General features: G+C 40.9%; 1 protein-coding gene across 1 annotated transcript in view; it reads left to right on the top strand.

The window, feature by feature from the left end:
* The window catches only part of LOC126969605 (growth factor receptor-bound protein 2), a 34,101-nt gene that overhangs the window by 6,746 nt on the left and 12,628 nt on the right, over positions 1-14,727 (top strand). Inside the window, exon 4 of the mRNA XM_050815151.1 lies at positions 2,514-2,679. Coding sequence (XP_050671108.1) covers positions 2,514-2,679 — 166 coding nt within the window. The remainder of the gene's footprint in view (positions 1-2,513; positions 2,680-14,727) is intronic.

Genomic DNA, 14,727 nt, shown 5'->3' with positions numbered 1-14,727 from the left:
AACCTGATTTCTGCCGCCGAATTCCACCTTCGCACGACACGCCACAAGTTAGGATATAATCCCCACCATCTGGATGTGTGGCGGTCTTCCACAAGGAGCTTTCTTTCACGTACTACAAAGCTGTGGAATGAACTTCCTTGTGCGGTGTTTCCGGGACGATACGACATGGGTACCTTCAAAAAAGAGCATAGAGGAAACCCCAGTCAACGATTAGTTACAATTACTATATTATTTAGAAATATTGTTGTACGTATTTATTAACATAAAAAGAATAATATCTTTCACACTTCTTGTTATTGATATACGATATCACAATATCAAAGCAGGTAAAAATGGTATCCATTACAAAATATTATAAACATGCATAATACTATCCAACAACGATATACAACCAGCTGTAGAAAACATGTTAGCAGCCAGGCGCGTTGAGACCACTTTGAGGCAGCGATACGTAACTAACTGTGAAATAAATTCGTTCGTTTATTCCCTTCGTGTATATGTATTGCTACCTATGCCCGCGACTTCGTTCACGTAAATTGGGGTGCATTTGTATGGATGCTTATTTATACAAATGATTTGAGTTTTCTTTAGTGTTAATTCCGCCAATATTTGTCTTTAAACAATTCGACACGTGTTTCGCCTCTACACGGCGCATCCTCAGGACGTGTTGTCACGCCAAAATCTGGCACGAGACCGTGACAAATATTGGCGTTAACACTAAAAAAAACTCAAATCATTTGTATAATTATGGATTTCCGCAAAGTAACGCCTACTTCAATATTTTTTTTGATGCTTATTTTTTAATGTAAACTGTGCAAACAAACAAAAACATTTTTGTCTGTGCACTGATTCACAGGCTACGCTGAATGCATTCGTGAATGTTTGAATCAGAGTCTGTCTAGTGGTTCTAGAGATGAGCTTGTACAAAAAAAACAGACAGACGGACATTTTTTAAGTGAAAACTTCTTTAGCGGCGTTGAGCGCTTTTCTTGGGATGGGTATAATAATAATATATCTTTATTAAAAGGTATGCACCCAGTTAAAATTACAATAATATATGTATAAAGTAAAATTAAAATTAAATTTAAAATTAAATAAATTAAAATACAATTCTGTATTCAGGTCTATTTATTTCCTATTAGCCTCCTGGTGCACTGAACGCCAATGCTTGTTAATTGAGCAATCCAGACACCCGGCCAGCGTGCTCAGGATCTCATTCTTGGATTCTCGCAATCGGCTCCAGAATGTTGCGATACGCGATCTCATGATCGCAAAGAAATCCGGTACTCTGGCCTCGGCGAACATGGCCGACGCGCTACAGTACCTAGGCAACTTCATCAGGATACGATACGCATCATTGTATTGCACCCTGATGTTGTTGATGGCACGCCTGGTGTACTTCGCCCAAAGTTGGCATGTATAGAAGCTTAGACAGTAAGCTCTAAACAGCGTCACCTTCACTGGGTCAGTACACTTAGACAAGCGACGCGACACGTTATTACACTTAACAGACAAAGCACGTCTCTCCCGTTCAATATCATCGTCGTCTTTGAGGTACTCAGTCACAATGTAACCGAGATATCTGAACCGCTCAACCCTCTCGAGTTTCTCTCCATCCAACAAAACCTCGGGGATCGACTCCGGACCTCTGCCTGAACGGAACACCATCGCAACTGTCTTTTTAACGGTATAAAATGTTAAACTCGCGTCAGTAGGTCTATCTTATTAACGAAAAACGAAGTTTCGGGTGTTTCCTACCACGCTTTCATTCGTTTCGAAGTTTCGTCCTGAACGTCATTGTTTGACATTTCGGATTTCTAAGCCTACTCTAATTCATTAAAGTATGCCACAGACCTGAGAAAAATGGGTGCAAGAACCTCAGCGGGATCAAACTCGCGGATTGGAAATTTTGTACTAAAAATCAAAAGTAATCAGCGATAAAGATAAATCGATATGTGAATTAAACACTAGAACTAGACTTGGCATAAACTTCCTGCAGCGTGTTTTCAGGTCTTTATCATATGGAATCCTTAAAAAATTTCGGCCGTCTAAATTTGTTGACGCATGCATCAATAACACCCAGAAAACAGTGTAAAAAGCGAACTTTTCGCGAAGGTGTGGTAAAAAATATTTATCGAAAGTTCGATAGACTTTAAAACACGTTTTTACCACTGGGAGCCTATTTCTGCCGTGAAGCAGTAAAGTGTAAGTATTACTGTGTTTCGGTCTGAAGGGCGCCGTAGCTAGTAATAGCAAATGAGACTTGACATCTTTTGCCTCAAGGCGACCAGCGCAGTTGTAGTGCCGCTCAGAATTTTTTGGGTTTTTATAACTAAAACGTGTTTCACGGTTAATGTTTATTTATTACTAGATAGTATTTATATTATTTGATATCATAAGTTAAGAAGGCAGTAAAATAAATCAGATTGTATGTGTAAATGATAAATCTTGAATATAATATTATTAGTGACCGACTAAAAATAAATATGTACAATAGTGAACGTGTGTGTCAGGTGTCCAGACGGTGTGCAACACTTCAAGGTGCTCCGGGACGCGTCCAGTAAGTTCTTCCTGTGGGTGGTCAAGTTCAACTCGCTCAACGAGCTGGTGGATTACCACCGCACTGCCTCCGTCAGCCGCCTGCAGGACGTCAAGCTGCGAGACGTGGTGCCCGAAGAGGTGAGGTCTACAGGGCACTTGTCAACGAACATTCTCCTTTGAGCAGCCCCATAATCGTCTAGTATATCTCTATAGAGCTGTTCATATCAGTAAAGGCATTTATTTTCTCAGAATTACGTTTCTAACACTTCCACCGCTTCGAAAACAAATTGCGCTCTGAAATAGAAGAAGCGGCCCAAGAAACTCTCCCAGCATTCTTTTTTCGCACCTTTTAATAAAATATATAATAACTAAAATTGTTATTGTATATTTTATTAAAAAGTTTGTATATTTTATTTTATAAATATTTGCTTGATAGCATAATATATCTCTATAGAGCTGTACACATTGTTGCTTCTGTGGTATAGCTGATCATTTGAAAGAGTATAGTGTTCATAAGCGCCTTGTTACTATTAATAACTGCAATTACAATATAAACACCTATGCCCGTCAAACATTTGTTTGGACGATTGGAGAACCTTGTCAACTGTTATGCCTACAATTAGATCTATGCGCAATTATCACTTTTACGTGAAACTTTATATTCGAGCTAGAAAATAATCTGGAAATTGAACAGGTCGCTCTCGTGGGAAATAATTTTGATCGTGTAATTCTCGGGAAAGAGATTACATGCATATGCGTATACTCTCTCTCTCTCTCTCAAGGTTACGAGTGCAGTTGAAGTGCCGCTCAGAAATTTTGGGTTTTTCAATAAATGGCGTATCCATTATCATCAGCTAAACGTCCTGCTCGTCTCGTCCCTTATTTTCAGGCGAAGAGTAAGCAGAAAACACGCAAACATGGTGTTTTTAGACAAGTTTTGTGGTGAAAGTATAGCATTTCGAGCTATGAACACTACTTAATCCTGTTACACATATCCTTAAGTCTTATTTGTAGGTTGCTAATGCTTGCTGTTGGTTATAGTTAACACTGCCGAGCCTTTTTTTTTTATGGAATAGGAGGACAAACGAGCGTACGGGTCACCTGTTGTTAAGTGATCACCGCCGCCCACAATCTCTTGCAACACCAGAGGAATCACAGGAGCGTTGCCGGCCTTTAAGGAAGGTGTACGCGCTTTTTTTGAAGGTACCCATGTCGTATCGTCCCGGAAACACCGCACAAGGAAGCTCATTCCACAGCTTTGTAGTACGTGGAAGAAAGCTCCTTGAAAACCGCTCTGTGGAGTACCGCCACACATCCAGATGGTGAGGATGATATCCTAACTTGTGGCGTGTCGTGCGAAGGTGGAATTCGGCGGCAGGAATCAGGTTAAACAGCTCTTCGGAACACTCCCCGTGATAAATGCGGTAGAAGACACACAATGAAGCGACATCTCTACGCAACGCCAAGTGATCCAGCCGTTCACAGAGCACTGGGTCCCCGACAATTCGAGCTGCTCTGCGTTGCACGCGGTCAAATGGATCGAGCTGATACTGGGGTGCGCCAGACCAGAGATGACAGCAATACTCCATGTGTGGCCGGACCTGCGCTTTGTAGAGCGCTAGTATGTGGGCCGGCTTGAAGTATTGCCGTGCTCTATTAATGACGCCCAGTTTCTTTGAAGCCAATTTGGCTTTGCCTTCCAGATGACCACGAAATTGGCAATCGCTCGAGATTTCGAGACCCAGTATTCCGATACTAGGCGAGGCTTTGAGGGAAGTGTTGTCTAAGAGCGGTGATACGACAAATGGGGTTTTTTTAGTGGTGAACGAGCAAACTTGAGTCTTCTGGGGGTTAAATTTGACAAGGTTCAATTTTCCCCATTCCGCGACCTTCTCAAGAGAGGACTCGATAGAAGACACAAGTTTCTCCCGGCACTGGTCGACGATTTCCCGAGAGAGACCTGCATGGCCCGTGTATACGGCATCACCAGTGCTGTCATCCGCATAGCAATGAATGTTGAACTTTTGAACTACCACTTTTCTTGGAAGTTAAACATGGAATGGAAGTTAAACTTTGTTTTTTGGCATGGCGTGACGCATTTTTTTGGTACTTCTCTCAAAAAAGTTATTCTTATAGCTGGTACTTTTTTGTGTAGGTTCATTTATTCAGATTAGTAGTGAATAACGAGGATTGTAAGCATATAAACTGTTTTCCACCCAAGAATTTTGAAAATATTGGCTTTGTTACATAGATGGCGGGCCGGCAGCCGTGAACTCATATCGCTCAAGGTCACTAGCATTTAGTGTCGCCTTAAAAAAATGTCTTAGCTCCTTTTATACTTATATATAATTCATATTATCACCGTTAAAAATATACGGGCTGTTTATAATATGTAAGTTACGGCACGTTTCGTAGCTTATGAATATTTAAAATACTCCAAGTTTATTATTATAGAAGATGAGGATAAACGAGTGAGCATACGTGTCACCCGATGGTATGGAATCACCACCATACTCTCTTGTACCTGAGGCCTTGAGGAATCGAGTGGAGCTAGGTTACCTCTCTCGTTTTGATTGAGAGTTAGGAGCATTTTTAATTTATTACAAACATAATACAATTTTCTTTACAAAACTAATAAAACTACGTCATGTTAAATAGAATTGGTGTACAATTAATAAATTTTTATCTAGATTGAATTATTAGCATGGCTTCATCTGTAAAAGTTAGGGGTTATCTTGTTGATTTTCGCCCTTTTTTAGACATGAAAATATAAAGAAAAAATTAATTTTCTTCTCATATTCTGTGGATATAAAATTATTTTTTGTGAAAATATAAGCTTTGTATTATAAACCTACAAGAAATTGTTTTCAATTATGCGCTTATTTTGGCGATATCTTGGAATAGCGGACTTAAAGCTAAAAATAATATATTGATTAACGGTTCCATCTAGCCACCGCCACTTGTAAATAAAACTGATTTAGCAACGATTCGCTCATTCCATACACACTGGTATTGTTTATGTATTAAGTTATTCTATTATTCAGCAAATCAACAGATATCGAATCCGCGAAACATTGACAATATATAATAACCATAAATTTACAATATATCTACTAGCTCATAGACAAGCACAGCAAGATAGAAAATGTAAGCGAAACTATAGTTACTGTAGCTGAATTTCAGGCGCGTGCATTGTTTTCTAGCACTGTGGACGTAACTAGTCGTAGTTGAGGTTTGGAATAAGCAAAGATTGCTTACCGTAGGTCAGGGGTGCTCAAACGGTCGATCGCGAGTGCTGTTTGAGTCGATCTCGATAAAAAAATCCGGTATAATAAACTAAAATCGGTAATTACGTACCATCTTATGAAAAGTATGCACAGGGCATGCAGTGTCACGCTTCAACATCCAAAGTCACTATTTAGTTAAGCTTAGAACTTTAGAACGCGTTTGTTTTGTAAGAATCATTAAACTCGCAATTTTGAAAAATAATTCAGTTTTTTCATTGACATTTAAGAGCAGACCTACACTTACCTTGACTAAAAAAGTGCATATTTTGCGCAAAACTAATATCTATGTCATCGTGGCACTCTACCTAGACGACAATCCTTCATCACACATACTTGAAGCCTCTCAGAGCCGATCGATCGTAGTCTAACAATTTTGAGGTAGATCGCCAGCAGTTCAAGCTTGAGCACCCCTGCCGTAGGTGCTTACCTCCTTTTTCATAATAGTCTGCTAACTTAAAGCATTGCTAGTTCTCACTTCTGTCTTCTTCTTTTGACCTAAGTCAGAATGAGAAAAAACATTCCTTAGCGGCTGTTTTAAGATAGCGGACCATTATGAATAAGGGGGTTAGTATCTAGATACTAAACACATACGGTAAGCGTAAAATTTTGAGTGGATGTTCAATAGAAGTTTGGTAATAAAATAACGGAACAATATTAAAATAAATTAACTTTAACTTTTCATGTTCAACTTTTTATGTTCATAACGAGGTAGGCACTGCCTAATTGCCTATATAATATGATGATATGACGAGTCATAATAGTGATGTGCCGAGTCGATGTTTTGGTGGATCGAGTCGACTCGAGTCGATTTATACAGCATTCGAATTTCGAATCATGACTTGAATCCGAGGTCCTGTCCACTCTCTGGCTCCGCGTAGATTTAGAGGACCGCGTCCGCATCTATGCGTGTGTCTACAGGTCCCATAGTGGTAACGCAGAAACCGATCATCTCATGGGCTGCGTTCAAGCGACAATTGACGACGTGCTTGCACAGATCCCCTACGCTGAAGTCGTAGTCTTGGGTGATTTCAACGGGCACAATGCCGAATGGCTTGGATCACGTACCACAGACTACGCAGGGCGATCTGTGCATAATTTTGCACATTGGCGTACGATCTGTCCCAATTGGTTGAGTCGCCAACGCGGCTCCCGGATGTGGATAGCCACATGCCGTCCTTATTAGATCTTCTGCTGACTACACATCCCGATGGTTACCAGGTCATTGTCGACGCCCCTCTCGGAACGTCCGACCATTGCCTGGTCAGGAGTGTAGTGCCTATACGACGCCCACGTCGCAGACCACCAGCGACCCGCCGCGTTTGGCACTAAAAGTCAGCAGATTGGGATAGGATGCGTTCCTTTTTTGCATCCTACCCTTGGAGCAGGGTTTGTTTCCCTTCGGATGATCCTTATGCCTGCGCCGTTGCAGTAGCCGATGTGATACTACAGGGCATGGATATTTTTAAACCAAGCTCTATAGTACCGATCGGTGGCAGATCACAGCCCTGGTTCGATGATCAGTTAAAGGAGCATCTGACTGCAAAAAACAGGCGTATCGAACTTGGGTTGCGGCTCTGGGCAGAAAGGATCCGAACTGCATAGTTCTTAAGAGGAAATACAACCGTGCTTCCAGATTTTTTAAGCGGCAAATTGCCCGTGCAAAGTCAAAACAAGTCGTCAAAATCGGCGAGCAGCTTTCCAGTTACCCAACCGGAACACGCAAGTTCTGGTCGTTGTCGAAAGCTGCTCTTGGTAACTTCAGCCAGCCGTCCATGCCGCCGTTGCACATGAGGAATGACACCCTGGCCCATACGGCAAAAGAGAAAGCCGATCTACTGTGCGCTCTTTTCGCCTCCAACTCGACTCTTGACGACAACGGAAAAACACCGCCGACCATCCCGCGGTGTCAGAGCTCTATGCCTGAAGTACAGTTCAGACAGAAAACTGTTAGCTGAGCTCTGTTTTCGTTGGACGTCAGGAAGTCGAGCGGGCCGAATGGCATTTCTCCAATCGTGCTTAGAACGTGTGCCGCTGAGTTGACGCCGGTGCTAACGCGTTTATTCCGCCACCCTTATTCCAAAGGCGTAGTCCCTGACTCATGGAAGTCAGCCCTTGTCCATCCGATCCAAAAAAAAGGAGACAGTTCGGATCCGGCAAACTACAGGCCTATTGCTATTACCTCCCTGCTCTCCAAAATCATGGAGAGCATAATTAGCCGTCAGCTCTTGGTATACCTAGAGGGTCACCAGTTGATCAACGACCGACAATACGGCTTTCGCCATGGTCGGTCGGCAGGTGATCTTCTGGTATACCTAACACATAGATGGGCTGCGGCTATTGAAAGCAAGGGGGAAGGCCTAGCAGTTAGCCTGGATATAGCGAAGGCCTTTGATCGTGTGTGGCACAAGGCGCTCCTCTCTAAACTTCCATCATTTGGGCTTCCCGAGAGCTTGTGCAAGTGGACCTCCAGCTTCCTCACTGGGCGCAGCATACAGGTCGTTGTCGACGGACATTGCTCGAACCCGAAGCCCGTGAATGCTGGAGTGCCCCAAGGCTATGTGCTATCTCCTACGCTGTTTCTTCTGCATATCAATGATATGTTGGACACCTCCAACATTCATTGCTATGCAGATGACAGCACTGGTGATGCCGTATACACGGGCCATGCACGTCTCTCTCGGGAAATCGTCGACCAGTGCCGGGAGAAACTTGTGTCTTCTATCGAGTCCTCTCTTGAGAAGGTCGCGGAATGGGGTAAATTAAACCTTGTCCAATTTAACCACCAGAAGACTCAAGTTTGCGCGTTTACTACTAAAAAAACCCCATTTGTCGCATCACCGCTCTTCGACAACACTTCCCTAAAAGCCTCGCCTAGTATCGGAATACTGGGTCTCGAAATCTCGAGCGATTGCCAATTCCGTAGCCATCTGGAGGGTAAAGCCAAATTGGCTTCAAAGAATTACCCACATTCTAGCGCTGTACAAAGCGCAGGTCCGGCAACATATGGAGTATTGCTGTCATCTCTGGTCTGGCGCACCCCAGTATCAGCTCGATCCATTTGACCGCGTGCAACGCAAAGCAACTCGAATTGTCGGGGACCCAGTACTCTGTGAATGGCTGGATCACTTGGCGTTGCGTAGAGACGTCGCTTCATTGTGTGTCTTCTACCGCATTTATCACGGGGAGTGTTCCGAAGAGCTGTTTTACCTAATTCCTGCCGCCGAATTCCACCTTCGCACGACACGCCACAAGTTAGGATATCATCCTCACCATCTGGATGTGTGGCGGTACTCCACAGTGCGGTTTACAAGGAGCTTTCTTCCACGTACTACAAAGCTGTGGAATGAACTTCCTTGTGCGGTGTTTCCGGGACGATACGACACCTTCAAAAAAAGCGCGTAAACCTTCCTTAAAGGCCGGCAACGCTCCTGTGATTCCTCTGGTGTTGCAAGAGAGTGTGGGCGGCGGTGATCACTTAACAACAGGTGACCCGTACGCTCGTTTGTCCTCCTATTCCATAAAAAAAAAAAAAGTTTAGAGACTAGTACACGAGTTGTTGAGTTGACTCGAGTCCAGAACTCTACGCTGGAAATTGGAAATTCGAGTCCGCTACCAATTTTAGAACAAAAAGGAAAATAATCAAAATGGGTCGAACAATAACACAACGATACTACATCAAACATTTTTAATGAATGAATGAATGAATGAATGAATAAGCCTTTTATTGCAAACAATGTAAGATTCATACAATATATATAGTCTAATCTAATCTAAATAATATTGTAAACTAAGTAATATTCTAATCTAAGTAATATTCTAAGCTAAGTAATAATAATCTAAGTAATATTCTTATCTAAGTAATAATCTACGAGGGGAGGTCAAAAAGTTCGCGGAATGACTGGGAAAAAAGATGAAATGATACATTATGTTATTTTTCCTTTTCAATATATTCCCCCTTAACACGAATACATTTTTGGGATCTGGCATATAACTTATTAATACCGTCGAAAAAATAGGTTTTGTCTTGGGCGTCAAAATACGCCGAAATCGCCGACTTGACTTCATCATCGTCTCTAAATTTTTTTCCACGCAGCTCTTTCTTCATCTTTGGGAATAAATAAAAATCGCTAGGGGCCAGGTCTGGACTGTAGGGTGGATGGCGTAGTTGTTCAAAACCGCATCGATGAATGGCAGCCGTCGCAACATGACTCGTGTGAACGGGCGCGTTGTCGTGCAAAAGGAGTACACCTTTTGTCAGTTTTCCTCTTCTTTTTTCTTTAATAGCTTCTTTTAATCGGTCCAATAGGGAAGCGTAGTACTCTCCCGTTATAGAAACACCACGTTCTTTATAATCGATCAAAAGAATACCTTCAGTATCCCAAAAAATAGTCGCCATGATCTTTCCGGCCGATTGCGACACTTTAAATTTTTTTGGGGGTGGTGTGCCTTTTTTGTGCCACTGCATCGACTCCTGCTTTGACTCAGGCTCATAGTGGTGAACCCAAGTTTCATCACCGGTTACAATTCGGGCCATAATTTCTTCCCTAACTTCTCCACAGCGGTCCAAATACTCGCGGGAACAGTTGACGCGCTCACGTTTTTGCAGCGGCGTGAGCATTCTCGGGACCCACCTTGAACACACTTTACTCATGCCAAGATGTTGATGAAGAATATTTAAAATTGTGGTTTCTGATACTCCAACTGATGCTGCAAGTTGTTTCTTCTTCAACCTTCCGTCTTCCAATACAAGTTTTTCAACTTTTTCAATGATTTCCGGCGTAGTGGCCTCAATGGGCCGTCCAGGTCGAGGATCATCTTCAATTGACTCCCTTCCTTGCTTGAAAAGGCCGTGCCATTTGTAAATCATGGTTTTACCAGGAGCAGAGTCTCCGTAAACAGCTAACATCTCTTGCAAAATAGTTTGAGGCGTTTTTCCTTGTTTGGTGAGGAACTTTACGACGGCGCGATGTTCAATTTTCTCCATAGTGGCTAGTTTGTTCCCGATTTACTTGTTCACTCGTTTGTAACTCGAAAGCTAATGACCCAATTAGGCTAGAAATTGGCATATATAGTAATTATGAGTTACTCAAGTAGCGGCTACCTGGAGGAGCGACCTCACCCCCGCCAACCCCGCCATTCCGCGAACTTTTTGACCGCCCCTCGTAATATAAGTGATATTTTTAATCTTCTACATCGTTCGCTTGTCTTCCGACATAGGCCTCCTCCAGAAATTTCCATTGTGATCTGTCCAGAGCAGATCGTCTTCTTCTTCATAATCTTCTTTTTAATGAAAATATTTTTTAAATATTACAAAAAAAACATAGCACATACTTGGGAGGTATCTAGGAACCAGAAAGGAGATCAAATTCTATAAGTTTTATTACACAAAAAGAATGATTTTTTTAGAATCTATTTAAGAACTTAAGATAGACAAATATTGGGGTTGAGACTTGAGCAGGTTATCAACTGTAAAGTATAGATCCTGTAGATAAAGCCACAACCTGAGAGTTTTCAAATTTTATTTGTGTATTAATCCTAGAAGTGAGGGTTATCACTTTAAAAACATAACATATTGTTTAGATTTACAAGAGCGACATCTCTAGTCAATTTCCTAATATGCAAATATTGGCGTTGAGCAGGTTATCAACTGTAAAGTAGATCCTGTAGATGAAAGCCACAACCTGAGAGTTGAACAAGACTTTATGACGATACTACACTCGAACGGTTAGCTCAGTTGAAAGTGCACTCGCACGGAACGCGAGAGGTTGTGGGTTCAAGTGCCGCATCGAGCATAAAATATGTTTTCAAATTTTATTTGAGAACTTAAGATATTATAGAATCGATACAAAGTCGATTTTCCTAACTCCAGTACCAGAAGCGAGTTAGGCGTACTCGAATCAAAATAAATTGGTATTCGAGTAGGCGAGTCCAAAGCGGGAATCGAGTCTGACTCAAGTAAAGCCATACTCGGCACATCGCGAAGTCATAAGTCAGCCATTTGGAATTAGATTCTTTGAATATCCATATTTTTATATTAAAACTAGCTGACCCAGCAAACGTTGTATTGCCATATAAATGTATAAAAAAATTGGGTATGAAAAATAGATGTTGGCAGATTCTCAGACCTACCCGATATGCACACAAAATTTCATACACATCGGTTCAGCCGTTTCGGACTAGTTTGGTAACACACACCGCGACATGAGAATTAAATATATATATAAGATAAAAAGCCCGCTGAGTTTTTTGCGCCCATTCTTCTCAGGTCTGAGGCAGTCTCTTTTGAATGGCTGGTAGATTTTGTCGTTCAATAAGTAATTTTGAATAAAAATATTTGAATTTCAATTAAACAAGTTAACCTCTAGCTAAAGCACACATATATAGGTATAAATAAAATTGGAGTATCCGTTTGTAATATTGAAATAACCGTTTTTTACTACTTACTACATGTATATAAGAATATATATATACGATACACCAAAATAATTTTTTTTACAATTTTTGTCTGTCTGTCTGTTTGTTCCGGCTAATCTCTGAAATGACTGGACCTATTTTGACGGGACTTTTATTGGCAGGTAGCTGAGGTAATAAGGAGTAATTTTAGAAAAATAAAGTAATGTTGCAATATCCAAGAAACGGTCTAACTCTAAAAATAATTTATATAGCAAAACAACGTTTGCCGGGTCACCTAGCTAAGAAATAAATTTTGTCACATATTACCGGGCTGTTAGATCATCTATACGCTATTATGTAAGTATATGTTATAATAACTCAAGTCCTATTATCTTTGTTATCGATGTCTTAAGTGGTAACTTCGCTGAGATGCCTCGTTAAATATTTTATTGCTCAAGTTAAGGGCCCATAATTGATATAAATAAGAGAAATTTATCAGCTCTTAAGAAACTAACCTTTGATCCGCTTTCGTTCCAGTTTGAGGTATCATTGTTTATTACTTATTATTAGTACTCTATTATTGTTTTAAGTAAGTAAGTAAGTATATCTTTATTTGGAACAAACACTACAAATACACGTGAACATTTACAAAATATAATAACAAATAATATGAAAAAACTTATCTAAAAAAATACTATAATATGCCTAATCTAATTAAAACTAACATACATTAAAAACTGAAGTAAGGCTTATTCTATATCAACATAATAAGGTGGTGTTTGCAGTGTTTTGTCACAAAAAGGTTTGCTACTCAGCCTATTAGTTGGGTATCACCCAACACTGATTTTCAGTAGCTAGCTTCAATAAGGCGGCCGTCGCGATTACAGCCACAAGTGCTTCCATTATGAAATTTTTGAAAAAAAAAAACTATAATTAACTGGTATCCGAGAGACAGTAAAAGAAACGGAGGTATACCATATAGGAGATGGGTGGACGAGATTAAAGCAGTTGCCGGTAGTACATGGACTAGAACAGCGGAAAACAGGAGTCTGTGGAGGCAGTTGGAGGAGGCCTATCTCTATAATAGACAAACAGACAAAACTCATAATAATTATGAAGGAAAATACTGTCAAATTTAAATAATAATCATCATCATCAGCTGGAAGACGTCCACTGCTGGACGAAGGCCTCCCCCAAAGATTTCCACGACGATCGGTCATCCGATGTATTCCGGCGATCTTGACCAGATCGTCGGTCCATCTTGTGGGGGGCCTACCAAAACTGCGTTTTCCGGTACGTGGTCGCCATTCGAGGACTTTACTGCCCTGACGGCCATCTGTCCGTCGAACTATGTGGCCTGCATTTCAGTTTCTCAATCGTTTGGACTATGTCGTTTACTTTGGTTCTCCTACGGATCTCCTCATTCCTGATTCGATCTCGCAGGGAAACTCCGAGCATAGCCCTCTCCATTGCCCTCTGAGCGACCATGAGCTTACTCACAAGGCAAATAATAGTAATCCATGCAAAATTAGAGTATTCTGTCTGAATAGAGGCTATTTTATTTATTATTAGTTCTCTAAATATTGAAAGAGTACACGATTAAAGAAATTTTCTCCATAGAAGTAGGTAAACACCTGAGTAGATCTTTGTACGTTCGACTGTCACAGAGTAGGTATAGATTCTTGCTACTAGCGAAGTAATAAAAAAACGATGAGTAGGATATGTTCTAATAGGCAATAAATAGGGAGCACTCATGTAATGATCGCCGACCGAGCAGTCTACCAGTGGGAGGCTCCTTGCACAGGAAGCCGGCTAGATTACGGGTACCACAACGGCGCCTATTTCTGCCGTGAAGCAGTAATGTGTAAGCATTACTGTGTTTCGGTCTGAAGGGCGCCGTAGCTAGTGAAGTTACTGGGCAAAGGAGATTTATCACCCTATGTCTCAAGGTGACGAGTGCAGTTGTGGTGCCGCCTGAATTTTTGGGGGTTTTTCAAGAATTCTGAACGGCACTGCATTGTAATGGGCAGGGCGTATCAATTATCATCAGCTGAACGTCCTCCTCTTCTCCTCCTTTATTTTCATAAAAAAAGTCAGGGTTAGCACATCATAATAATTTAATAATAAATTAATATTGTTTCAATCTGCCTATTAATTAATTATTAATAAAAGTTTTTTAAATAGGTAAGTCAAAATCACTTTTAAATGTTACTGTTTTATGTTGTGTAGGTAGGTGTGTTCATGTTAACAGTGGATAGGTTAGTGACTAGGTAGAAATTGATTAGGTATATAAAATTTACAAATACTATTGTGAGTATATACTTATAGTATATACTTAAGTATTATAAAAAAAAATATCAAAATCGGTTCACCCAGTCGAAAGTTTGAGGTAACAAACATAAAAAAAAATAACATATACCGACGAATTGAGAACCTCCTCCTTTTTTGAAGTCGGTTAATGTAGCAAAGGTCGTTACACCATTTTAAAATTACCTAGTTCATCAGT

Source organism: Leptidea sinapis, chromosome 18 (genome assembly GCF_905404315.1).
Source record: "Leptidea sinapis chromosome 18, ilLepSina1.1, whole genome shotgun sequence".
Classification (NCBI taxonomy): domain Eukaryota; kingdom Metazoa; phylum Arthropoda; class Insecta; order Lepidoptera; family Pieridae; genus Leptidea; species Leptidea sinapis.
This window is presented reverse-complemented; position numbering and strand designations above follow the sequence as displayed.